The 27,645-nt window shown below is 49.7% G+C and overlaps 1 protein-coding gene across 10 annotated transcripts in view; it reads right to left on the bottom strand.

Moving 5' to 3' along the window:
- SMARCC2 (SWI/SNF related, matrix associated, actin dependent regulator of chromatin subfamily c member 2) overlaps positions 1-27,645 on the bottom strand; it is a 153,284-nt gene that overhangs the window by 102,218 nt on the left and 23,421 nt on the right. For 5 of the 10 annotated variants that reach the window (XM_029594716.1, XM_029594722.1, XM_029594723.1 and 2 more), the window contains exons 7-15: positions 27,156-27,225; positions 22,415-22,490; positions 14,563-14,694; positions 14,110-14,225; positions 13,752-13,876; positions 13,506-13,565; positions 13,381-13,418; positions 12,800-12,930; positions 12,429-12,500 (exon numbers count right to left, since the gene is read on the bottom strand). In XM_029594716.1, coding sequence (XP_029450576.1) covers positions 12,429-12,500; positions 12,800-12,930; positions 13,381-13,418; positions 13,506-13,565; positions 13,752-13,876; positions 14,110-14,225; positions 14,563-14,694; positions 22,415-22,490; positions 27,156-27,225 — 820 coding nt within the window. Of the gene's footprint in view, positions 1-12,428; positions 12,501-12,799; positions 12,931-13,380; positions 13,419-13,505; positions 13,566-13,751; positions 13,877-14,109; positions 14,226-14,457; positions 14,695-22,414; positions 22,491-27,155; positions 27,226-27,645 lie in introns of all 10 variants that reach the window. The other 5 variants (XM_029594724.1, XM_029594717.1, XM_029594718.1 and 2 more) reach the window with 1 other exon arrangement.

Below are 27,645 nucleotides of genomic sequence, written 5' to 3'. Positions count from 1 at the left end.
CCATTGTACCTGAAGACTGGAGGGTGGCCAATGTAACCCCAATATTTAAAAAAGGCTCCAGGGGCGATCCGGGTAACTATAGACCAGTAACCCTGACTTCACTGCCGGGAAAAATAGTGGAAACTGTTCTCAAGATCAAAATCGTAGAGCATATAGAAAGACATGGTTTAATGGAACACAGTCAACATGGATTTACCCAAGGGAAGTCTTGCCTAACAAATCTGCTTCATTTTTTTGAAGGGGTTAATAAACATGTGGATAAAGGTGAACCAGTAGATGTGGTGTATTTTTATTTTCAGAAGGCGTTTGACAAAGTCCCTCATGAGAGGCTTCTACGAAAACTAAAAAGGCATGGGATAGGAGGCGATGTCCTTTCGTGGATTACAAACTAGCTAAATGACAGGAAACAGAGAGTAGGATTAAATGGTCAATTTTCTCAGTGGAAAAGGGTAAACAGTGGAGTGCCTCAGGGAATCTGTACTTGGACCGGTGCTTTTCAATATATATATAAATGATTTAGAAAGGAATACGACGAGTGAGGTTATTAAATTTGCGGATGATACAAAATTATTCAGAGTAGTTAAATCACAAGCGGACCGTGATACATTACAGGAGGACCTTGCAAGACTGGATAATTGGGCAAGTGCAAGGTGTTGCATATAGGGAAAAATAACCCTTGCTGTAATTACATATCAGGTTCCATACCCAGGAAAAAGATCTAGGCATCATAGTGGATAATACTTTAAAATCGTCGGCTCAGTGTGCTGCAGCAGTCAAAAAAGCAAACAGAATGTTAGGAATTATTAGGAAGAGAATGGTTAATAAAACGGAAATTGTAATAATGCCTCTAAATCGCTCCATGGTGAGACCGCACCTTGAATACTGTGTACAATTCTGGTCGCCGCATCTCAAGATATAGTTGCGATGGAGAAGGTACAGAGAAGGGCAACCAAAATGATAAAGGGGATGGAACAGCTCCCCTATGAGGAAAGGCTGAAGAGGTTAGGGCTGGTCAGCTTGGAGAAGAGATGGCTGAGGGGGGATATGATAGAGGTCTTTAAGATCATGAAAGGTCTTGAACGAGTAGATGTGACTCGGTTATTTACACTTTCAAATAATAGAAGGACTAGAGGGCATTCCATGAAGTTAGCAAGTAGCACATTTAAGACTAATCAGAGAAAATTCTTTTTCACTCAATGCACAATAAAGCTCTGGAATTTGTTGCCAGAGGATGTGGTTAGTGCAGTTAGTGTAGCTGAGTTCAAAAAAGGTTTGGATAAGTTCTTAGAGGAGAAGTCCATTAACGGCTATTAATCACGTTTACTTAGGGAATAGCCACTGCTATTAATTGCATCAGTAGCATGGAATCTTCTTAGTGTTTGGGAAATTGCCAGGTTCTTGTGGCCTGGTTTGGCCTCTGTTGGAAACAGGATGCTGGGCTTGATGGACCCTTGGTCTGACCCAGCATGGCAATTTCTTATGATCTTATGTTCTTAGAGTAATACCAGGACTCAAAAGCCTTCCATACCCGCACATATGAAAGATTAGTGGATGTTCTCGTAAATTGTAACAACGCAGAAATCACTGAATCGGGATAACCTTTACGTCTCAAATGCCTCTCAAAAACCATGCCATTGGACAAAAGCAAACGGCCTAGCCTGAAAATATGGGTCCCTGATGAAGAAGACCTGCTAGATGACCGAATTGGATCGGGCTGTCCACTGCCAAGTTGATCAGATCCGCGAACCTCGGGCAACATGGCCACTCTGGAGCCACCAACACCACCTTGCCTTGATACCTCTCTATGCTTCGCAACACTTTGTCCACAAGTGGCCAAGGAGAAAAAACATAAAGCAGAACCTCCCAAGGCCAAGGCACTAAAGGAGCACTGACAACCCTGGCCCCATGCTCTCTTCTCCAACTGAAAAACCGAAACACCTTGGCATTTTGACGAGTTGCTATTAGATCCATATAAGGGGAGCCCCACCTTTTGCGAATGAGCTGCATCACCAACTGCGACAACTCCCACTCGCCTGGATTCAATATCCTGCCACTCAAATAATCCACTTGAACGTTTTCGGCCCCAGCGATGTGTGACGCCGCTAACCTCTCTAGGTGTTGTTCTGTCCAAAGAATCAACTCCTGCGCCTCCTGGGCTACTGCTCAACTCTTGGTTCCACCCTGCCAATTTATGTAAGCTACCGTTGTTGCACTGTCAGACAGGACCCGCATTGAACAACCTTTCACCAATGACAGAAAAGTCTATAAGGCTAAGCGGACCGCTCTGGGCTCTAACCGATTGATAGACCATGCAGATGCTGACAAACTGCTCCCCAACTAGAGAGACTGACATCTGTAGTAACTTGTTAGGAAGCGCTAGGAGAGTGATTCCACTTTCCAGGGGATAGTGTGTTCTTGGACCACGGCTCAACCCCAGAGGAACTCCGAAGAGGTGCCGAGGCAGACGAGGCATGCCCGAGCATGGGCTGGACAGGAGCAAGGCTGGACTGAAGACAAGGATGACTGAAGGCATTGACCCCTCCACCGGACCTGCACGCTCCGGGAAGACCAACAATGCAATAGGGGTCTTTGAACAGTCCTCCGACCATTCCAAGCCCTTTCAGACCTGCTGCTGGGTAACAGCAAGAAGCGGCAGGCCGGACGGAGGCCAGGGGCAAACGAAGGCCTTGGAACATGAAAGGCTCAGACAAAGACTCAGGCGAAGACACTAGGACGAGGATTCAGGAGCAAGGTGCTGAAGACGAGGATTCAGGAGCAAGGTACTGAAGACGAGGATTCAGGATCAAAGTGCTGGGTTGAGACTGCAACGCAGCGTGCCCTACACAGCCCACCCACGGGGCTGGTAGCGGACCATGCTGGACTTGAGGCAGACTTTAGACGAGATATTGGAGCGAATGAGAAAAACATGTCCCAGAGACTGTAGAGGCCTGCACTGGAGCGCGCCCTACACAGCCACCAGTGGCTGGTCACGGACCACACTGGAGCTGCATTCGTTCAAGCAGAGACTGTAACACGGATGGAGCAGACGCAAGGAACTCTATAGACCAGGAACAAGACTTCAGGCGGAAGTCTCCCGGAGGTTTGCGCTGCAGCTGTGAGGAAGGCCTTGTACCACGAGGTGCCCTACTCAGCCCGCCCGTGGGGCTGGTCGCGGACCACGACATGGCACGCCAGGAAAGGTGGCAACGAGGAACCAGGGCTTCAGGACATCTGGACTGGATCACGGACATCAGGAACGGAAGACGAACATCTGGAATGGATCACGGACATCAGGAACAGAAGACAGACATCTGGACTGGATCACGGACTACAGGAACTGGAAGACAGACATCAAGACTGACTGTGGACATCAGGAACGGAAGACGAACATCTGGACTGGATCATGGACATCAGGACAAGACAAGGAGCTCCAACGAAGAACACAGGACCTTGAAGAAGCGATGGAACAGTGAGGACTCCTGGAGCGAAGGACAGGAACATCCAGGAGCGTCTACCTCCTTGCGAAGGCAAAGCTGGACTGAAACAGGGCCCCCTTTATAGGGCTGAAGCAAATCAGATGGAAGTCATCAGTGATGAGGGCCATGGGACCTTTTCCCGCTGCTGGCCCTATAAAAGTCAAGGAGAGGCGCGCGCCCGGACCTAGGGGAATCCAGGAGAAGAGCAGAGATGCTGGTGGCGTCCCCAGCCACTTGGAGGAACCAGCACAGATTGACTCCCTGCTGCGAAGATAGCAGGAAGAGCAGGGAGGCTGCAGGCACCGGCAGGGTGCAGCTTCTCTGCAGAGTGAGAACCCCGGGAGTGGCTCCCGCCGAGAAGAGGAAGCAGTCAGTAGCGCAGGAGCAGCAGCGGCGGCATGCGAACCCGGCAGCGCTGCTGAAACAGAAGTGGGAACCCTCCATGTCTTTTTTGCTTGCCCTCCCTGCCCACCAAACAGCCAGGGCACAAACCGCTCCTATTAAGGCGCAAACATGCCAAGCCCACACTCAGCATGATGACCCCCGGCCCATCACTAAAAGCAGGTAAGCTACCTCAAAGCAGGAGACTAACGTGCTCTAAAAACCCCAGCCAAATAGCCAAGCCATCAGAGAGAAAAGGAGAAAGTCGCTCACACAGAGCTGTGCTGCTGCCTAAGATTCTTTTTTTATTTTTCCCCCCAACTTTATTGAAAATTCATCTAAGGCTGGAAAAGACAGTCAAAAACAAAGGAACCAAAAATAGGTTCCCTCACCTAAGCACCTTGTGAAGGGGAGAGATCCGGACCACCAGATTTACAACCCATGGGCGCAAGGAGCGAGCATACTAAAGGGTCACCAACCCCCAGCTCGTCCAAATCAACCAGACAGAGAAAGACCCACCAGGATCCAAAAACCCCTGGGAGGAAGGCTCAAAAAAACAAAAAATTGTCCAGACTGCACAACTGCATGTTTTGCACTGTCTAACATCTATTGCAGAGAAAGAAATACTGAGGAACTGCACGTGGCACATGTAGTTAAGTAGCACTATCAGTAAAACTCTGTGTCTCCATCTGCTGGAAGGGAGGCAAAACCCAGGAGTCTGGACTGATCTGGGTACGTACAGGGAAAGGAAAATTGGTTCTTACCTGCTAATTTTTGTTCCTGTAGTACCACGGATCAGTTCAGACCGCTGGGTTGTGTCTCCCTTCCAGCAGATGGAATCAGTGAAAAAACTGAAAAGGCACCTCCTCTTAATCTGGTGTGCCACCTGCGATCCTTCAGTACCCAGAACCATAGCAGAATGAAAAAATATCATAAACCTCAAACTTAAGAACCAAGGGCTATATCAAACTGCCTAATGAAAACTGTATAACTTATGTACATGGAGGGAGTACATCCATATGCAACTTGAATGCTGTCCACTTTAAAGTATCCTGCAGACTGAATAAACAAAACCAAACAGACTCTCCAGGCTCCAAGGGCGGGCATCTGGACTGATCCGTGGTACTACAGGAACGAAAATTAGCAGGTAAGAACCAATTTTCCTTTCCTTTCCCAGACCACTGGGATGTACCCAAGCTACCCTAAATGGTGTGGGACCTGGAGAGTCCCGCTCGAAGAACACTGCTGCCGAAGCAGTCGACATTCGGATCACAGATGTCCAAACGGTAATGCTTAGCAAAAGTGTGTAAAGATTTCCAGGTAGCCGCTCTGCAAATCTCCTGCGGCGAAACAAACTGACTCTGCCATAAAAGATGCCACCTGAGATCTGATTGAATGTGCTTTCAAACCATCTGGTACTGCGCACCCAAGACATATATATGTCGAAGATATGGCTTCCTTCAACCATCGGGCAATAGTGGCCTTGGTTGCCTTCTGTCCTTTCATAGGACCACTCCATAAGACAAACAAATGGTCAGACAATCAAAAAACATTGGTCACTTCCAAATAGCGAAGCAGAATCCGCCGCACATCTAATCTTCACAAGTTGCGAGACTGAGGAGAATCACGATCTAAATCAATGAAAGCAGGCAACGCCACGGTCTGATTCAAGTGAAACCCCAAGACAACCTTCGGTAGGAAAGAGGGAACCATTCTAAGGGACACACCTGAGTCCGAAATCCAGAGAAAGGGTTCCCCCTACAGGACAATGCTTGAAGCTCCGATATTTGCCTCGCCGAAGTGATAGCCACCAGGAAAATAGCCTTGAGAGTCAGGTCTTTCAAAGTGGCTCGTTTGAGAGGCTCAAAGGGAAGACCGCACAATCCACGGAGAATCCACGGAGAACCAGATTCAAACTCCAAGAAGGACACACTGGTCTAACCGGAGGGTTTAAATGTTTAGCGCCCTTCAGGAAACGGGACACATCCAGATGAGCTGCAAGAGATATCCCGTCAATCTTTCCCTGAAAACATCCCAGGGCCACTACTTGCACCTTGAGAGAACTGCATGCCAAGCCTTTCTTCAGACCTTCTTGTAAGAACACCAGGATATGACTCTAACTACCCTATTCTCTGTACATAGTCTGTATATAGCCTGAACACCTTCTACCTCTCTGTTTATTGTCTGTATATAGCTTGAACTCCTTCTACCTCTACATGTAAGTTAGCACTCTATCGCCCCCCCTCAGGCCCTTTTTCTATCTTTATTTTTAGGTTGTACGAATTATCCAGTTCTCTGTAAAGCATTTTTAAGCTTAGTTTATGTTTAATGTAAACCGATGTGATAGTCCCAATGAAAGTCAGTATATAAAACCGTTAAATAAATAAATAAATAAATAAATAAATAAATAAACAAACAATAGAGGCGCGACACGGGGACACATTCAATCCGCTACACCAGGCATCAAAAACCTTCCATACGCGAACATATGCAAGCGAAGTAGACGGCTTTCGAGCCTGTAGGAGGGTGGAAATATCCGAATCAGGATAGCCTTTCTTCCTTAACTGCCTCCTCTCATAAGCCAGGCCGCTAGACAAAAGTGATCCACTCGATCAAAAAATACTGGACCTTGACGAAGAAGATTCAGTAGATGACTGAGCCGGACTGGACCGTCCACCGCTAGGTTGATCAGATCTGCGAACCACGGCCTTCGTGGCCACGAGAATGACTGACCCTGTGTGAGCCTCTATCCTTTGCAAGACCTTGCCCACCAACGGCCAGGGAGGAAAGACATAAAGCAGAATGTCGCGAGGCCACGGGAGGACCAGAGCATCCACCCCTTCCGCCCCGTGCTTCCTCCTGCGACTGAAGAACCGAGCCGCCTTCTAATTTTTCTGAGTCACCATCAAGTCCAGGCGAGGCACGCCCCTCCAACGAGTCACGAGATGCATCGCCTCCTTGGAAAGTTCCCACTCTCCGGGATCTAGGTGCTGACTGAGAAAATCCGCCTGAATGTTGTCGACCCCGGCTGTGTGAGAAGCTGCCAGGCGGACTAGGTAGTACTCCACCCAGACCATTAGCCGGTCGGCCTCTGAGACCACTGGACGACTTCTGGTTCCTCCTTGACGAACGATGTAAGCCACCGTTGTCGCACTGTCGGACAAAACTCGCACCGAACGATGGCTCACCAGAGGGAGAAAACTGCGCAATGCCAGATGTACTGCCCTGGTTTCCAAGCAATTTATGGACCATCTCGCCTGATGAGCTGTCCAGCATCCCTGTGCTGCCCGCGATTGGCAAACCACTCCCCAGCCAGAGAGGCTGGCGTCTGTCGTCACAATCACCCACTGAGGCTCCTCCAGGTCCATAACGCACTGCAAGTGGGCCGGAATCAACCACCAATTGAGACTGGACCTGGTGGGTTTCAAGAATGGTAATCGGATTTGGAACTCTTCCGACTTCGGTTCCCAACGAGAAAGCAACACCCTCTGCAAAGGTCTCATATGAGCGAAGGCCCAAGGGACTAACTCCAGAGTAGATGCCATAGAACCAAACACCTGCAAGTAATCCCACACCCGGTGTAGCGGTAGCAACAACAGTTGCTGAATCTGTGCCATTAATTTGTTGATTTGCTCCTGCGTGAAAAAGACTTTGCCGATAGACATGTCGAACCAAGTGCCTAAGAAGTTCAGAACTTGGGACGGGACCAACTGGCTCTTGGCGAAATTGACAACCCATCCGAGAGATTGAAGACGGTGCAATACTGAGTGAACCGCTGCCTTGCAAAGCTCCTCTGACTTTGCATGGATGAGCCAAAATCCCTCCCGCCTGAGGGCCGCTGCCACAACCACCATTATCTTGGTGAATACTCGGGGAGCCGTCGCCAATCCGAACGGAAGCGCTTGGAACTGATAATGCTCGCCCAAAATCATGAACCTGAGAAACCATAGATACCGCTCGCAGATCCCCTATATGGAGATATGCCTCAGTCAGGTCTAAAGAAGCCAAATATTCGCTGGAGTGGATGGCCGCAATGATTGAGCGGAGACTTTCCATGCGAAAACGAGGTACCCGAAGCGCCCTGTTGACCTTTAGGTCCAAAATCGGGCAGAAGAAACTCTCCTTCTTGGGAACCACGAAATATATGGAGTATCTGCCTGTTGTACTCCTCCGGAGGGACCGGGACATTGGCTTCCAGAGCTTTCAACCGACCCAGGGTTTGACTTATTGCTGTCCGTTTTGCGTGCAACCCTCAGGGTGACATCAAAAATAGATCCCGCAATGGGCGAACAAAATCCAAAGTATAACCGTGTTCGATGATGCTTAGAACCCACTGGTCCGACGTAATCTTGACCCATTCCTCGAAGAACCGAGAAAGGCGGCTGCCTATCACCGGAACAGAGGTCAGCATACCTTCATTGGGTAGACTTGCCCCCGGAAGATCCCTGAGGACCCCCGTTGCGGAGAGGCCTGCGGCCACAAAAGGAATTAGGCCAAGACTGAGACCTCGGAGACAGCTGACGGGGCGTAAAGGAAGGAGCCCTGCTGGAACATGCGCTGACCCCGGAACCGAGGGCGAGCCGAACCAAAAGCCCTAGAGGTTCTAGGTTTATCCTCCGGCAACTTGTACACCTTGTTGTCCCCTAGGGATTTGATAAGGGCTTCCAGATCATCCCCGAACAAGAATTTTCCTTTAAAGGGAAGATTACCCAACTGGGCTTTGGAGGAAACATCAGCCGACAAGTTACGTAACCATAGAAGTCTCCTGGCCGAGACTGCCGAAGCCATTGTGCGCGAGGAGGCATGAAGAAGATCATATAAGGCATCCGCGGTGTAAGCAACAGCAACCTCCACTCGATCTGCCTGCTCTGCTTCCGCCGGAGACAACTCCTGCACTGTGAGTAACTGTTGCACCCATCGAAAGGTCGCCTGCTGCATGAGGCTTCTACACACCACTGCCCGAACGCAAAGTGCCAAGACCTCAAAGATCCGTTTAAGAAGGACCTCAAGCCTACAATCCTGCAAGTCCTAAGGGCGGCAGCCCCTGCCACCGGAATAGTTGTCCGCTTAGTGATAGCTGAGATAGCCGGGTCCACCTTTGGGACCTTCAGGACGTCCTAGGACTCGTCAGGGAGCGGGTAAAGCTTTTCCATAGCCCGTCCCACCTGAAGGCTGGCCTCGGGAGCCTCCCACTCTCAGGTCATGAGCTACAGTAGCATCGGGTGAAAAGGAAAAGTTCTAGGGGGGGGGCCTGAAGCCCCGAGAGGACAGAATCCACCGTGGTAGGCTCTGAGCTCGGTTGCGGAGCCTCAATACCTAGTTCCGTCAAAACATGAGGAATCAAAGGGTCAAGCTCTTCCCTCCGAAATAGTCTGAGAACCCGCGGATCGTCCACCTCCACCAGGGTGGACCCATCAACATCCCCGTCTAAATTCCCTAGGAGAGGGTCCTCTGAAGGAGGATCCAGAGGATTGGAAGCTGGGGTCCCTGACTAGTCCGACGGTGCACGGCCTGTCCTCCCTCTGGAGGCATCTGACCACTCCGAGAGTCTAGCCACCTTTGCTGGCGGAGGATCCTGAGCCTGCAACTCTGCCTCAGCTTCCAAGAAAGCCTTGTGCATTAAAAGTACACATCTTGATGAAAAAGGAGGCTGTCCCTTTAAGGCCCCCCTGGGGGGGGGTGTCAGAACTGGGAGGGGAAGCGAGCACAGGGATCCGTGGCCTGACCGGGCTTAAATTCAGCAGGGAAAGTGGAGGAGGGATCTCCCCTCCCCCCGCATCCAGCCCTACACTGGAGCGTGGTGCAGGCAAAATGGCCACTGTTCCCGTGCTAGACGGGGACGGGGCAGCCCGAGGCTGGCAAGAGTGCGATTTCTTGCCTGCACCCCGAGAGCGCTCTGGAACTGCTCCGCTGTTACTCCCCGACGGTCCTTCACCACTGAGGAGACACCTGGCACAAAGGCCATCGCGGGAGAGCCGCACCACCAGATCCTCGCATGCCGAACAGACTGAGCCCACGCGATGGTGAGCCTGTATGATCCAAAAACCAGCACAAATTACCCCTCCGGAGTCCCAGGACACCTATGCACGGTAATAATTAAATTATGCTCTAAAAGGCAGACAATCGCGGCACAGGAAGAGGCACCCGAGGAATTATCTCGTCTCAGGGTGAGAGGGGGAGGGACCGGCCCACCGGTTAATTCCCCTACTCACCGGGATAAGCAGTAGCTCTGAGAAGTCGGCTATCGGGGCGTCCAACCTCAACCGTGCTTCAACCAAGGCAGGAGCCTCGGGAGGACTTACTGCTCACCTCCGAAAACAAAACTAAAAATAACTTTTTTTTTTTCAATTAGCTTGATTCAGCCAAAGGCAAAATGATTGAGGCTCAACACCTCAATGAAAGACTCCTTGTCTTTGAGGCAATTAAAAATTTATTTATTTTTTTTAAAAAGATCAGGGTGCAGATTCTGTCACCCTCATCTGCTGGAGTCAGAGAAATACTGGAGGATCGCAGGTGGCACACCAGGTTAAGAGGGGGTGCCTTTTCAGTTTTTTCTCTGACTCCATCTGCTGAAAGGGAGACACAACCCAGCGGTCTGGACTGATCCTGGTACGTACAGGGAATGTGCATTGTAATAAAGTTGCTAAATTGTTCCCTTTTTCATTTTGTTACTATTGTATTATCTTAAGGATTACATTTGTATACCTTCTATTATTGTATAACCAGCTATAATATCTGAGCCATCTTTCAATGCTGATTTAGCATTCTAAGCTCTGTCGATGCCCATATAGTTTGGTGCTATAACATCTATTATTGAACGCTCTTGGCTCACATGAAATCAGCAGCAATACCGACTCTCCAGCTTGCCTTTTTGTCATGGGTTTTAAGAAGAAAACAAGTTCTTGTCTGTCAACCGCCAAGTTGATTTCAGGTCTCTTTAAGAATGGGCAGAGGGAAACAACTCTCACATGAGCCCTTTGGTTTGTTTTTTTTGGCACTAGACTGCTGAGGCACAGATTATGTTGGTCAATGAGAGCCTGCAACATTTTTATCCTCATAATATTTATTATTTCTTCTATAAAACTAGTGGTTAACCTACTGTAAAGCTAAATTGCAACTGAAAACTAAAATAAAAGAAACTAAATTTCTGTGGTGATGTCCGCGCAGTGGACATATTGAGACTGAGGAGGGTCCCACGGTAGCAATGATGTGGGAAGGAACCACACATGCTCAAGAGGATTCTAACAAAGTCCTGAGCAAGGAGAGAGCAGTACCGAATCAGTGCCATTGGATGACATCACCCCAATTGCATGGCTGTGTTGTCTGGCTTGTCCAGGGAGAACGGCATAATCTTTCAGTATTCTTGAGGAAGTTGTAAGACTAACATCCTGCAGTGTCACTGGTCAGAAAACCATTGGTCAAAAAGCTATTGTTATTAATTTGTGCCCTGACTGGCCCCTCAGCAGAGAAATAGTTCTGAAGGTGCTAGAATTCTATGGCCTCGGTTGGGAATACAGAGAGCAGATTTCTAATCTCTGCTCCAATTCCAGAGGGCAGCACATTTACAGAAGTGCTATAGACACTAAGTACAATGAAACGTATTTAGCTAACTTCTACTATTTAATCCTTGTTAGTTTACCTGTTACAGGTTGCAATCTTTTTTTTCCATTCACTGTTTCTTTTTGTTAATAAACTCTTCAGTGTATTAGCTCTGTCCTGAGATAGCCTCATGATCCCAGTATTTTTTTGTATTTAGTCTGTAGGTGCATTTCTAGGAACTGCATGACCCCTGGATTTTGTGGGTCAGTGCCCCTGGAAATCACCAGAGGGTAGCCTGAGGATGGGGACTTGCCCACATGCAATTAGGACCCAGTTGGTGTGTGGGAGGCTGCCAGTGTAAGGGTGCTTGGCAGAACCCCTCCAATTGGTCATGGGATTAATCCTGAGTGGATATTAGACATTATAAAACAGATGGGTGTATCAGTGTGTGTGCATATCTGGGATCTGTGCATTGGTGTATGCAAGCATGGGTGTGTAAGCACAGGAGTTATGTGGGTCTGTGTTAAGGCGCATGTAGGCATACGGATATCTTTGATGTAGAGAGGTGTGTGCAAATATTGGGGAAGGGTGGGAAGAAGGGTTGGCCGTAAGGATTGGGGAAGTAGCCTAATGGTTAGAGCAATGGACTAAGAACCAGAGGGAATCCTGCCAATGTTCCTCGTCACCTTGGCAAGTCGTTTCGCCCTCCATTGCCTCAGGTACAAACTTACTGAGAGTTTTCTCCCAGTTTGTGTCTACGGGAAAAATTACTTCGCAAACAGGGCCCTTAGATTGTAAAGGAATACTTAATCTACCTGAATCTAAAACTTGCCATGCACTACCAATGAAAAGTTGCAAACTAAATCTAAATAAGCAAGCACGGGGTGTGTGCATGTGCGTGTGCACAAGCATAGGGCGAGTGGTACAAGGTGCAATATTCCTGCACACTGCAAAAGGACTTAGATGTACTAGTTATGAATGGCTGCTGCTGACATGCACTGCATTCTATCCCAAGTTGTGGCATCATCTTACATTTCCGGGGTCTTGGATTTGTTCTTGCCATTGAAGAATTCTGGTAGCGCTCTTCGTTCTATAGCATGGACGCTGCAAGACAGACAAGTGGGACGTGCATTAAATAACCAAAGGTGGAGCAGAACCGAATTAAAAAAAAAAACAAAAACAAGGCAAGAGGTTGTGGAGGTGTTCAAGAACCACAGAATCGGGCACCTGATCCCCAGCCATTGGACAGGTCCAGCTGTTTCCATCTGTGAGTTGGTGGTCTAGTGGGGCAGGTAAGCCTAGGGATGGATTGGGAAGCCAACCTACTGCAGGAGACTGGCCTATGGGCATGGCCCCTGGTCCGGAGGCAGCAGCTCATGACCTCACTAAATCTCTTGCATTACCTGTTGTAGTCAAACCAGGCCGCATAGCTGGGGATGATAATGTGGTGTGTTTGCTCGGTCACGTTATCTTCATGGAGTTCTGCATTCTTCACCTGCTCCCCTTTGCTTCCCGCAGAGCTCTCCTCCTCGTCCTGACAAATGCAGAGGGCACACATCAGCTCTCAGAAGCACTGAAAAGACAGCTCTAGGCAGCCCAAAACATGCTTCCAATCTATAGGACCCCTAAGCTCCAGCCAAAAACACAGTCTCAATACAGAGACTCTTCCTGAAACAGTCCCCACCACAGACGCTGCCTTTTCCTGCCAGTGTGGTCAATTGCATCTTACTGTACTCATCATGGGAGTTGGGGTATGGACTAGCAAACTATCCCCAGGTCATGTCATTCATGTATCTCTGGCCCTGGCTCATGCCACACTGCTCTCCCAGTCTGTGGCTCCAAGACATGCTTGCCCCCTACCTCTGGATCATGCCACTCCCTTTCCTGTGTCATGATAAGCTGCTCCCCTAACCTCGGAGCCAGGTTATACCACTCCCCGGCCCCAGCCCCAAGTTAAGCTGCAGTCCTGGCCCCAAGTTCTCACCTTGCCTGCTGTCTCCACACTCTCATCCTCCTGCTCATCTGTAAAGTAAAGAGAAGCAGAAGGTTACAAAACAGGGGTTTTGTGATGTAAATCAGAAACCAGCAGAGTGGAGCAGCAGCTCTCACCGAGGTCTGTCATAGTGCCTCCTTTCACCGGTGCAGACTCCGAATCCTTCTTTGTGTTTACTGCACCAAAAGGAAAGAGAGAGACACGCGATCAGCAAGCAGACAGGCTTCAGACCACAAGAATTATAGGGATCTGTGCTCATCCAGCCTCTCCCAGCAGGAGGCACTGTAGGGAACGGGACCGGCGACCATATGCAATGACTCGTCTGGGTCCAGCAGTGCTCAAGTTGAAATATGCGGCAGTACCTGTTTTGGGCAGCGTGACTTCCTCTACGTTTGGGACTGGGGATGGCTCGTCCATATCTTTGGTCAGGTCTTCCTGCTCCTCCTCACGATGCCCGCGTTTAGACTTTGTGTACGGAGTTGAAGGGCTGTAAGAATACACCCGCATTAATGAACCCTGCGCGCACCACGCAACCACCCTTCCAAGCAAGCGGCACAGCTCCATGGACTTCAAAATTCATCAGCAGCCAGCGCGCAGAGAAGGATCCCCCCCCCCGCCCGCCCCAGAATGGCGCCACGAAACTTCCCAGGGTACAGGGCGCGCGCACCCGGCCTGGAGAACAAACACTTCTGGGAGAGAAGCTGAATCCCTGTCTCTCACCCCTTCTTGCTGTTCTTCTTCTTGGCTTCTGAGGTCGGGGAAGGAGAGGGAGAGCGTTTCCTTTTCTTGTAATTCCCACCTTTTTTGTCTTTGCGGTCCGAATCCGGACTGTTCACCTTTGAGAACGAGAAACAAGAGGGCCTCGGTGCCATAATTGGCAGGACTGCCTCAGAGAGAGAGAGAGAGAGAGAGAGAGAGAGAGAAAGAAGCAAGACAGCTAGAGGAGAGAGAGAAGAGACGGACACAGCCAGGGATGGTGAGGAAGGGGTAAGAGAGACAGACAGCTGGGGGGGGGCAGGGGGGAGGAGAATAGAAGAAAGAGAACTGAAGGGACAGATGAGAGCAGACCTGGGAGTGAGGAGATGGGAAGGGTTCCGAGGGAAGAGACATTTTCCCGCTTAAGTCTCTCAGCTCTGTCAGAGCACAGGCACCAGAGAGGAGGAAGGCTCTTACTTCATCGGTTAGTGTCTTGGCCGATATCTTCTTCCTGCGAGATACAGGACTCTTCTCGTCGTTCACCTCATAATCCTCCTCGTTCATCCACTCATTAAAGGTGTCGGTGTCCAGAATCCACTTTGCATGGACCTGAAACACAAAGACACGTCAGCCTGAGCCCCGCATCCAGAGCCCTCCCTCCCCCCTGCAGACCTTATCCTGTGGCCCCGTTCCAGCATTTGTCCTTAGTTCCCTGGTTCAATACTCTTTACTGAATGAGGAATGAAATTATGAAACATTTTTCCACCTGACACAAAGGAGAAAGATATTCCTGGATGCGATAATGTAGTGAAATTCCAGGGACAGGAGCTGATGCAGGGGCGTTGATCACCATCTGTGGGGTCGGGAAGGAATTTTCTTCACTGCTGCAGAATTGGCTACAGATACAGAGTTTTGTCTTTCCTTCTCTTGGAGAGCTGTTAGGCCATCAGAAGGTCAGACTCAATGCATCTCTAGTTGTATTTCAGCCTAACTAGCGATGTAATAATTGTCAATGAATTTTAAATCCAAAGAGAAAAAAGGAAAATTGTTTCTTACCTGCTAATTTTCGTTCCTGTAGTACCATGGATCAGTCCAAACTCCTGGGTTTTGTCTCCCTTCCAGCAGATGGAGACAGAGAAAGTTTTGCAGGCACCGCCTCTTAACCCAGTGTGCCACCTGCATCTCCTCAGTATTAATCAGTACCCAAGCAGAAAATACTTAACAAAACTAACTTCTAACCAATTAACTACACTATATCCCCCAGAACGAGCAGAGGACAAGGAAAAAGTATTGTACAAATTATAACCTTTCATGAAAGGTCCAATGGGAAACCTGTGCCATTCTTCAGACATAAGTAAGAAATAGTAAAGACAGATCAAGCAGACTCTCTACAAACCCACAGGGCAGAACTCTGGACTGATCCGTGGTACTACAGGAACAAAAATTAGCAGGTAAGAACCAATTTTCCTTTCCTTGTACGTACCCGAACCAGTCCAGACTCCTGGAATGTACCAAAGCTTCCCTAACCGGTGTGGGACTGAGAGAGTCCTGCTCGGAGAACACTCTCTCCAAAATTGCTGTCGTCCGGGGCCTAGATGTCCAACCGATAACGTGTGGTGAAGGTATGTAAAGACTTCCAAGTAGCCGCTCTGCAAATGTCTTGCGGTGACACAAGCTGACATTCTGCCCAGGAAGCAGCCTGGGAACGAATAGAATGAGCTCTTAACCCCTACATAACAGGGCAACCGCGACAGATATACGTGGTAGCAATAGCCTCCTTCAGCCAACGTGCAATCGTGGCCTTCGATGCTTCTGGCCCTTTTTTGCACCACTCCATGGTATATATAAGTGATCTGACTGCCTGAAACTGTTGGTGACCTTCAGGTACCTCAACAACGCCCTCCTGACATCTAAGCATCTCAATTCTTTGGCATGACGCGTTTCAGTCTGTAAATCTGGAAAGGACAGAAGCTCCACCGTCTGACTTAAGTGGATGGCTGAAACCACCTTTGGCAGAAAAGACGGAACTGTCCGCAGGGAAACTCTGTAATCTGAAATCCGCAAAAAGGGCTCCCTACAGGACAAGGCTTGAAGTTCAGAAACCCTTCTAGAGGAACAAATGGTGACTAAGAACACCACCTGCAGCGTAAAGTCCTTCACCGTGGCTATCTTGAGAGGTCTGAATGGAGCTTCACACATGCTCTTAAGAAATAAGTTGAGACTCCATGAAGGACACACCTTGTGGACAGGGGGACACAAATGCTTTACTCCGCAGAGAAATTGGACTACATCTGGATGCGCTGCTAAGGTTGCACCACATACCTTGCCCCGCAAGCAACCGAGGGCCGACACCTGCACTCTGAGAGAGCTGAAAGACAAACCCTTCACTACGCCCTCCTGTAAGAAAGATAGAATCTGTGCCACAGAGGCTTGTTGAGGATGGATCCCCTGCTCCACACACTAAGCCTCAAAGACTTTCAAGACCCGGACATATGCCATGGAGGTAGAGGTCTTACGGGTTCGCAGCAGAGTAGAAATAACATCCTCCGGATAATATTTCTTCCTCAACTGCTGCCTTTCAAAAGCCAAGCTGCTAGACAGAAGCGATCTGCTTGATTGGAAAATACAGGGCCTTGTCATAGAAGATTCTGCAGATGGCCCAGCCACAGGGGACTGTCCACTGCTAGACAGATCAGATCCGCAAACCATGGCCACCATGGCCATTCAGGAGCTATGAGAATCACTGTTCCTTGGTGGACCTCTATCCTTCTTAGGACCTTGCCCACTAATGGTCAGGGAGGGAATACGTACAGGAGAATGTCCCGCAGCCAAGGCATCACTAGTGCATCGACCCCGTCCACGCCGTACTCTCTCCTGCAGCTGAAGAAATGCTCCCATTCTCCTGGATCTAATTACTGACGGCTGAGAAAATCTGCTTGCATATTATCGGTTCCCGCAATGTGCAACACCACTATCAAGGACAAATGCTGTTCTGCCCCGGCCATCAGCAACTCCGTTTCCAGAGGAACCGCTTGACTCTTGGTGCCTCCTTGGCGGTTGATGTAAGCCAACGCTGTTGCATTGTCTGAGAAAATGCGGACTGCCCGGTTATGCAGAAGGGGTAGAAAGGCCTTGAGAGCCAGTCACACCACCCTGGTCTCCAGGTGATTGATGGACCAGGTCACTTCTTCCGCCGACCACTGACCCTGCACTGAGTGGGACTGACATACAGCTCCCCAACTGGTGAGACTGGCGTCGGTAGTGACTACCATCCACTAAGGCAGCTCGAGGTCCACCCCGCGGCATAACTTGTCTCGGGTAAGCCACCACGAAAGAATGGATCTGGCGAACTCTACAAGTGGCAACAGAAGATGAAACTGCTCGGACATCGGATCACAACAGGACAATAATACTTTCTGTAGAGGTCTCATATGAGCAAATGCTCATGGACCAACTCCAAGGTCGAAGCCATGGAGCCGAGAACTTGCAAGTAATCCCATTTGCATCTCTAACAGATGCCGCACTTGTGCTTGTAGCTTAGGAATCCGCTGCTCCGTGAGAAAAACCTTGCCCACAGAGTAGCGAAGCGTGCCCCCAAGAAATCCAGAACCTGAGAAGGGGATAGGTCGTTCTTGGCTAGGTTCACGACCCAACCCAAGGATCGCAAGCGGTGTAACACCACTTCCATCGCCTGTCTACAAAGGTCCTCTGAATTCGCTTGAATGAGCCAATTGTCCAGATATGGGTGCACCAGAACCCCCTCTTTCCTGAGGGCTGCCACTACAACCGCCATCACCTTGGTGAAAGTTTTCTGAGCTATGGCAATACTGAACGGAAGAGCGCAAACTGATAATGTTTTCCGAGAATCATGAATCTGAGATATCTTTGATGATCTCGGCATATCCCGATGTGTAAATACGCTTCCGTGAGATCCAAGGAAGCCAGAAACTCTCCGCTTCGCACCACTGCTATGACAGAACTGAGAGTTTCCATCCTGAAATGGGGGTCCTTGAGGGCCACATTCACATTCTTCAAGTCCAGGATTGGACGAAATATCCCTTCCTTCTTCGGCACCATAAAATAAATGGAGTACCATCCTGTCTTCCACTCGTCCCGAGGAATGGGAACGACAGCTCCTAGCATTCTTAGCCTTTGGATAGTTTGCTGGACGACAAGCTTCTTTGCTGGAGAGGCACAAGGGGATATCATGAACAGGCTTCTTAGTGGCCAAGCAAATTCTAAAGCGTAACCTTGTTCTAGGACATTTAGAACCCATTGGTCCGACGTGATCTTGGCCCACTCCTTGTAAAAAAGGGTCAACCGACCCCCGATAATCGGAACTGAGGAGCGGGTCGGCCTCGCTTCATTGTGCGGATTTGGCCCTGCCAAGTCCTTGGCCGGAGCCGTCCCAGTTCGATCTGTGGCCATGAAAGGACTGGGACCAGGTCTGGAACCTCCCGAGGATTGCTTCTGGCCAGCACCTGGAGCTCTGCTCAGATAGAAATAACTGTATCCTTGGAAATGAGAACGAACCAGGAGAAATCTCTTCGGACCTTTAGGTTTGCCCTCTGGCACCTTATTATCCCCGAGCTTTTATCAATTGCTCCAAGTCCTCTCCAAAAAGGAGCTTGCCCTTAAAGGGGAGTGTGCTGAGCTGAGCCTTTGACAAAATGTCTGCTGAACAATTCCGCAACCACAAGAGCCTTCTAACGGAAACCGCAGAGACGATGGTCCTAGAAAAGGTGCAAATAAGATCATATAAAGCATCGACCCCCTAGGCTGCCACTGCTCCCAAATGCTCCACTCGTTCGGAGTCCTGGGGTGAGAGATCCCTGGCACCCTGCAGCTGTTGCTCCCACTGTTGCACGAAGCATAAAACTGCTGCATACTGTCACACTGATGCCCAGAGCAGAGACTTTGAATATCTTTTTAAGGTGCACCTCGAGCTTTTTGTCCTGCAGATCTTTCAGTGCTGCTGTTCCAGCAACTGGAATGGTGGTTCTCTTGGTAACCGCCAACATCGAAGCATCCACCTTCGGCACTTTCAAAAGCTCCAGGGTCTCCTCAGACAAAGGATAAAGCTTATCCATAGCCCTGCCAACCTTTAGTCCGGACTCCGGAGTATCCCAGTCTCTGATCATCAACTGTTTAACCATTCTGTAAAAGGGAAAGGTTCTAACCGGGCCCCTCAAACCAGCCATGACCAGATCCACCGTGTCCTGATCAGTCTCCTCCTGCTGATCCTCTATTCCCAGCTCCGCCAGGACATGAGGAATCAGAGGACAGAGTTCCTCCTCTTTGGAAAAGGCGCACGACCTTCGGATCATCACCCTCCACAGCAGAAACCTTGCCAGGTTTCTCCTCCTGATCCAAGAAAGGGTGGGGGGAGGAGGGTCAACAAGGGGCAAATCCCCAGAGGGAAGCCCCTGATCAGAGTCATCGGAAGAGAGATCATCGGGCGCTAAATGTGTCACTGGGCCCTTGATTGTATGAACCCTGGTAGACCCTGATGACCTGGGTAATATATTGGTCGAGTTCCCCGGGGACCTGCCATTGACAGAGGCACACCACTTGCCTTTACTGGCCATGTATGCCTCATGCAATAAAAGAATAAAATCCAGGGGGAAATGTGTAGGCCCACAGAAATCCCTTCCCAGGGGATCAGGGTTCCCTCTGGGCCTCCTCTGGGCTCGAATCGGCCGGCGTTAGCATTGGAGGGCAGCCACGAAAGTTTCCAAGATTGCTGCTCAGTCGGCTAACTACTGTGAGGATGCCATCCGAGAGGCCCGTGACGAGCCCTCCCCTCCAGGGAGGCAGCAGGAACATCGGTCGAGACAAGAGAGCCACGCATTGTGCTCCCCATATTTGGAGCAGCAGCTTACACGTGGCATGACCGGCATGAGTGTTGCGTCCATCGCTGCTCGACGCCCTCACTCCGCCCTCTTACCTCTGTGGCGACTCCCTTTGGGCCTGATGGACGGCTTGCTGCCGCGGCGTCTTCCTCCGGCGTCCCCAGAGCGGCACGACGCTGTGGATCCACCATGTTCCTGATGACGTAAGGGCGCGCGCTCCGAGATATGTACCAGCAAGGGCGCGAACCTCGGGGGCGTCCCCCTGAACTGACGTCATCCGCTTCCAATATAAAAGGTCTCAGAAATTGCTAACAGATCGAGTTAGCAAAGGGGTTTTACTACCTAAGCTACTCTGCCTCCTCTGACTTACCAGGGGTACCCGCTCCTCGGGGGCCGTGCTCTCTTTTCTCTATTTCAGACTGACAATGGGAACCGGTACTCGCTCCTCGAGGGCCCATGTTCCTGAACACTCTGAAGAATCTCTTCTGCTTGGACGCTATCGCAGATACAGACATTTGTGAGTTATCTTTATTCAGACTGCCAATAGGAACCAGTACTCGCTCCTCGAGGGCCCATGTTCCTGAACACTCTGAAGAATCTCTTCTGCTTGGACGCTATCGCAGATACAGACATTTGTGAGTTATCTTTATTCAGATTGCCAATAGGAACCAGTACTCGCTCCTCGAGGGCCCATGTTCCTGAACACTCTGAAGAATCTCTTCTGCTTGGACGCTATCGCAGATACAGACATTTGTGAGTTATCTTTATTCAGACTGCCAATAGGAACCAGTACTCGCTCCTCGAGGGCCCATGTTCCTGAACACTCTGAAGATTCTCTACTGCCTGGAAGCTATCACAGATACACACAATTGTGAGTTAACAGCGCTCTCTCAGAGCTTTCCCTGGAACCAGGTACTCGCTCCTCGAGGACCTAACCCTTTCCAGCTACTGAGCTTTCTAAAGACCTTATGTGAGATCTGTCATCCATTTCTGACTATGAACATAGTATATTCTGTCTATTCACTATCTATAGTTTCTCTACAGCTCAGCAACCCTGAGATTGTGGTTCCAGTACCTGAGGGACTTCAGCCCTCCCGGGCATAGCAGCTCATTACTGCCACCTCTGGTGGTTCTACTAAACTGTCTAATAAAAGAATTGTCTGTGTCTGTCTCCATATTCAAGCCTAGCCGGTGGTCCTTCTCAGGATAGCCTCCTGGGGGCGCAGTCATCTGCCATCGGCCCAAGGATTCACGTATCTACATTCCTCTACAGCTGAGTATCCTCTCCAAGCACTCCACTGGTAACAGATAGCTACTTCTTTCCTACCAGGAGTCTTCAGCAACAGATTCATTAACAGCTTGTTACTACTCCCTCTACAGGAGCTGAGCATATCACTTCACTACTTCGCCTTCCATAGGAGCAGAAGCATAATAGATTGCTAACTCTGTATGGAGATTCATAACAGCTTGCTGCTACTCCTCCTTCTGGAGCCAGTACACATCAAGACTGCTAACTCCTCTCCTTCATAGGAGTTCACCATAACAGATTGCTAGCTCCTCCCTCCTGAGAAGCCAGTTCCATAACAGACTGCTAACTCCGCAGTCTAACTCATAACAGCGAGAGAGTGCTAGGGACGCCGAACGAACAAGGGGATCGGGAACCAAGGAACTAGAAAAAGCACCTTAGATAGCCAGCCTCCACTCGCTCCCAGCGACAGAAGGGAGCTAGCAAGCACCAGCCAACATTGCAAGGTGCCGCATCTGAAAGCCGTTCACTTTTTTTTTTTTAAAGGGAACATGTCAATTAAAGAAAAAACAAGGGTACTTTCCTTGAACAAAGATGGCAAAGGCTTCCCACAATCCTTAATGAAGGGGAGGGAGCTGGACCACCAGCCGTCACTCCCAGCATCACAGGGAGCAAATTGCGGTTCCCAACCCCTGCTTGTTCGAAACCTGCTACCAGAAGGAATGGTCCCACCGGGACCTGGCAATCTCCTGGGAGGAAAATCTCAACTTCTTTGCTCTTCTTTCCTTTTTCTTTTGTTTGGTATGCTCAGATACAGAACTGCAGATTTTGCACCACCTCCATCTGCTGGAGACAGAGAAATAATAAGGAGATGCAGGTGGCACACCGGGTTAAGAGGCGGTGCCTGCAAAACTTTCTCTGTCTACATCTGCTGGAAGGGAGGCAAAACTCAGAAGTCTGGACTGATCTGGGTTCGTAAAGGGAATGGGATATAAACCCCTCGCACTCTTCTAAGACCAGAATTTAGCCTGAAGCACACAGTCACTCTTGTCATGCACACTTCTCCTACTGCAGGACATGAATAAATCTCCAGCTATTAAGGGCTATCCAAACTTCCAGCACCCTGCTACAGAGAATGGCTGACTAATGAATAGAGAAGAGCATAAGAGAGTTTTTCTTCTGTGAAGTGGCATACAGGATCAGGGCTATGCGACTGGAGCAGCTGAATTACCTTTCGGGGTTTTTCCTGGGTTGGTGCATCCTCCACTGGAGCTTCTACCTCACTTGCTGGAATCCAGGTGTCATAACTTGGCAAAAAAACATTAAATACAGGAAATAAGCAAGGCTTCTGGGCTCCCACTCCTCCGTACATATATCTGTTATCCCTGCTTCTATCCGCCCCTGCAGTAGGTAGTACTTGGTCCCAGCACTGTCCTGCAGGGTCTGTAGATATCAGTGCAAAGTGTAACCCTCTGCAAAGAAAGTCTGTCTCAACTTTTGTTCGAGTGTGTACATTTTATCCCATTGTCTTTATCTTTATTATTATTTATATACCGTTCTTTGCAACAGCTCAGAGTGGTTCACATTCTGATATATTCATAATTATAATACATTAAAAACGGACAGAAACAAAACTAAAAACACATATCCATGAGCTCAGCAGGCTCTTAATATGCAATGCAACTTTTTATAAAATATTAGAATACAGGACTAAATATAAAAGGAATGGAAAATTAGTTCTTACCTAATTTTCGTTCCTGTAATACCACAGATCAGTCCAGACAAGTGGGTTTATTCATCCCTACTAGCAGATGGAGGCAGAGAACAAACCTTTGAGGCACTGCTACTTATCTGAGAGTGCCACCTGTACTCAAGCCAAAGATTAAACTCAAAACCCCCTTCAGGGCAAAGTAAAACAGGGCTGATACCCCTTGCGCCGGAGCCTCTATCACCTCCCGACATCCAAAAACAAAAACAAATGTACAACTGGAGAGAACTCTTTGAAAATTTTTACATCGACTATCAGGAAAACAGTCTTTCGGCAGTGAAGGGAAGGGTCACTGGACTGATCGGTGGTACTACAGGAACAAACATTAGCAGGTAAAACCCAATTTTCCTTTCCTGTTCATACCCAGATAAGCTCAGACAAGAGGGATGTACCCAAGCACCCCTACATTGGACGGGAACCTGAAGGACCGGGAAGAAGAACACTTATCAAAGGACTCATCCGCCTACGCCCACACATCCAAACGGTAATGCCTGGTGAAAGCATGAAGTGAGGACCACACCACTGCTCTACAAATCTCCTAGGGAGATAGTAACTGACACTCTGCCCAACAAGCCGCCTGTGCCCTTGGAGAATGAGCTTTTAGCCCCACTGGAATCCTGTGACCCTTACAAATATATGCAGAGCAAATGGCCTCCTTTAGCCATCGCAAAATTGTGGCCTTAGAAGCTTTATCACCTTTCTTTGTGCCCCTGAACAGCACAAAAGGTGATCAAGACTGCCAAAAAGAATTAGTGACCTCCAGATATCGCAACAGAATCCAACACACATCCAAAAGATGCAGTGCGGATGCAGGGCCAATGCCTCTGACCTGGAAAAATTTATGTGAAGGCCCGCTATGTCTCGGAACTGAGTGACGATTGGGGCTACCGATTCGCCGCGGTTTGAGGCGAAACCTAGCGCTCTGGGGTCCGATATGCGCCAGAGATCGGTGCGGCTCTCAGCATAAAAACCACAGTGTGGCCAAGATGGCGGCCGCGACCGCGGGAGACAGTGTAGCTCCGGTAGCAGAGGTCTCGGAGGCGGCCCTGCTAAAAATATCTGCCAGGGTCGCTGAAGTTTTGGATGCCAGGCTTCTAAAAATTCAATCTTCAATGGAGGATATAAACAATGTTGTAGACAGGCAGGCTAAAAGTCTGGATGAGGCGGAGCACAGATTGTCTGATCAAGAAGACCAGCTGCATATTGTGGAAAGGCAAGTACAAGCACTATCAATGCCAAATTCCTCGCTGCTGGACCGCCTAGATGATCAAGAGAATAGGAACCGGTGCAACAATATTAAAATAATAGGCCTTCCGGAATCTGTGCCAGAACAGGAACTGTATGATCTTATTAAAACCTGGCTGCCGACTCATTCGGGTCTGACTTTAACCTCTGGTTGCTTGCGCCGCGAAAGAGTTCACAAAATGGGGCCGCCCAGGGAAGCAGCTAGCAAACTCCAGCCCGTGATGGCCAGAATTTTAAACTGGTCACACAAAATTCAGCTCATGCGAGCCTTTCGGCAGCACTCTGGCGTGGAATACCAGGGCCACCGGATCATGCTGTTCCACGATTTCTCCGCAGCAGTCTCAGCACAGCGCAAAGCCCTGTCTCCTGCATGCACAGAGCTACACAAAAGGGGGGATACAGTTTGCGCTACTTTTTCCTGCGAAGCTCAGATTGCAGCATAACGTCCTCTATCACCTCCGACCAAAAAAAAAAAAAATGGCTGAAAAAGGAGTTAGGGAGGATGGTGGCCGATTAGGAAGGAGAAGGCCCAGAGCTGACTCACTTGTGCGGCTGGGTAAGTCACGCCAATCTTGAGCTCATTGCAGGTTCCAGAGTGCTCGATTTCGCCCAAAACTGCGGCGAAACAGTAGCCCCAATGTCCTCCACAGCCAAAAAGAGGTAGCTAAAAAAATTTGAGGGGGGGGGGGGGTGGCGGCCGATTCGGGGGGGAGAGGGCCCGGAGCTGGCTCACAATGCTGCCGACCCCAGTGACGTCATCCCGGAAGTCCGGGGGCAAAAATTCTAAAGCATAATCTTCTCATACTACCTCCAGAACCCAACTGTCTGAGATAATCATGGCCCACTCATCATAAAAGCTGGACAACCTGCCCCCTACCACTTCTACGAAGGAATGGGTGATGCTGGCTTCATTGTGATTTTCCACCACAGGCCCCTTAACCCCCAACTCCTGCAACACTTAAGAAATAAGAGGATGTAATTCCTTCTTCTTAAACAATTGGACCACCCTAGGGTCGTCTCCTTCAGACCCCGGAAACTCGTCCAGATCCGGATCATCCTTACTTGCATCCGGGTCTGCATACGGGGCTGTTTCCACATCCGCAACTGTATCTACGCCATGCAAGCCTGGAGGGTCCTCCTGTATATCATCCGAGTCACCCAGATCCCTGGGATCAGCCTCCGAACCTGTGCGACCCAGACCCAGGTGTCGCAGCAGGTCTCCGGACCCTCCAGCAGGCGCCACTTTAGGACTCTTAGAAGGAGCAACACAAACTCTGGCGAGAAATCTTCCAGATCAGTTGTCCCTGGCTCTGGCAGACTGTCCTCTGACTCTGTCCCCCCCACCCCCCACGCACCACAGGAGACAAAGGAGGAGGAGAAACCCTAGCATCTCCAGCAGCCATGGGCCCCTGTCCACGATCTCCTGCAGGAATGGAAGCTCTCCGCAGCCCCCAACGACCGGAGGGCCCTCTTTTCCACAGGTGTCCCCGACAAGGTCCCTTCGTCTCCTGCAGTGCAGGCAGAGCACAGGGACCTACTACTGAGAAGTGTGGACCAAACACCGCAGGCCTTACAGGCTGCTCGACGCGGCTTTGGCACCATTTTGCTGAGCATGGCGTGCTCAAAATGACTGCAGGCTGCACACGCGGCTGACAACGGAGGGACACGCCGAAAAGGGAAGGCCCAGGCGGCGGGTGGAAAAAAGCGCGAAACGCTGCCTCCGAGTCAGGCAGCCCCTGGTCGCCGGCAGCCTAAGCAGCACACAAGACCCCTCAAATTGCCCTCACGGTAAAAGAAGCCGTGTCACCAAGGATCGAATCGGCGCGCTCGAGCCCTCCCTGCAAAAGCACGAGACCCAGGAAGAAGGGAGAAGGCAAGCCCACGGACACTTCCCCTCCTGAAAGCGCCGACAGCTCCCGCAGCTCGCAGCACACTCACCGCTGTGCTCCGACTGCTCCCTCAGCCACTGCAAAAAAACCCAAACTTCCACTTTTTTGTTTTAAACCAGCTTAAAGACACAAACCAAGGTACTTCCCTGACAATGCAGTGAAAACGTCAGACGGAGACCTCGGGAGTCCTGAGGGAGCCAGTCCCCTGGCTATCGGGATCCGACCAGCCAAGGATGAGCACCTGCCAGGGATTTCCCACCCCCCGGTCACCCTGCCCTACCTGAGGGATGGTCCACGAAGGAGCCTAACACCTCAGGGAGCCAAACTTCTGCGAACTGTCTCTCTTTTCTATTTCTTTTCTTCAGACTGCAGGTATGCACCTCTACCATCTGCTGGAGACAGAGAAATACTGAGGGACTGCAGGTGGTACTCTCGGATAAGTAGCAGTGCCTCAAAGTTTTGTTCTCTGCCTCCATCTTCTGGTAGGGATGCAAAACCCACTTTTCTGGACTGATCTGGGTATGAACAGGAAGGTAATTTGTCTGAAACAATCTACAATTCAAATGTTTTGAGTTCTTGACTAAGGTGGGGGAGGGGGATATTGACTACTTGGATGTTTAAGGTTGTTGGATGTATCAAATTGTATTTGTGATACTTTAATAAAAAGAAAATTACAAAAAAGTGTAACCCTCTGCAAAACCCCAGCCACACCCAACTCTCCCTTCTCCCCATCTCCCTGCACAGCAACTCTCATCCTGTCTCCCACCCTGAAACTTTCCCTCTCCTCATTTCTCAGTACAACCCTCCCCTCGCCCCCTCTTTCACTCTGTAACTTTTTCCTCTCCCGCCCAGCAACTCTCCTCATACTCCACCCTGTAATTCTCTCCTCTCCCCATCCCCCATCCCCTCTCTCCATTCCCTGCAGCCCGCCCCATGCCCCTACCATGTAATCCCCCTTAAGCCCCAACCTTGGAGCCCTCCCATCCTTGCTTCTGTAATCCTGAGACAGTTGCATGTGTGTAGCTAACTCTGACAGCTGAGTGCTGCAAGGGAGTGCTCTGTGCTCTCACCTGTCGGGATAATAGCCCCAGTGGAGGAGAACTTGTTTATCTCTCTTCAAGATTGGTCGCACCCACTCTTCTGAGAAAGAGAGAGAGAGAGAGAGAGAGAGAGAGAGAGAGAGTAAATATTAAATGGGATCAGTAAATAATACCTAATCTAACCTGGCAGGCTGGTAAAGGAAAATTGGTTCTTACCTGCTAATTTTCGTTCCTGTAGTACCATGGATCAGTCCAGACCCTGGATTATGTCACCAATCCAGCAGAGGGAGACAGAGAATGATTCTACTGACTCTGGCGTATACCCTGGGGTGCCACCTGCAGTCCGTCAGTATTGAACAATATCAAAGCAGAAATCTAACCAATAAAACTAACTGGCTAACTAAACTCTATAGAATACTTCCTACTCACAAATCCTAAGTGGAAGCAGAATCCCGAGGAACCGTCAAAATAAACAAGCAAACATTGAAAAAATAGACAGCATGAAATGCGGTTTAAACAC

Source organism: Rhinatrema bivittatum, chromosome 3 (assembly GCF_901001135.1).
Source record: "Rhinatrema bivittatum chromosome 3, aRhiBiv1.1, whole genome shotgun sequence".
In the NCBI taxonomy this organism is placed as follows: Eukaryota; Metazoa; Chordata; class Amphibia; order Gymnophiona; family Rhinatrematidae; genus Rhinatrema; species Rhinatrema bivittatum.
This window is presented reverse-complemented; position numbering and strand designations above follow the sequence as displayed.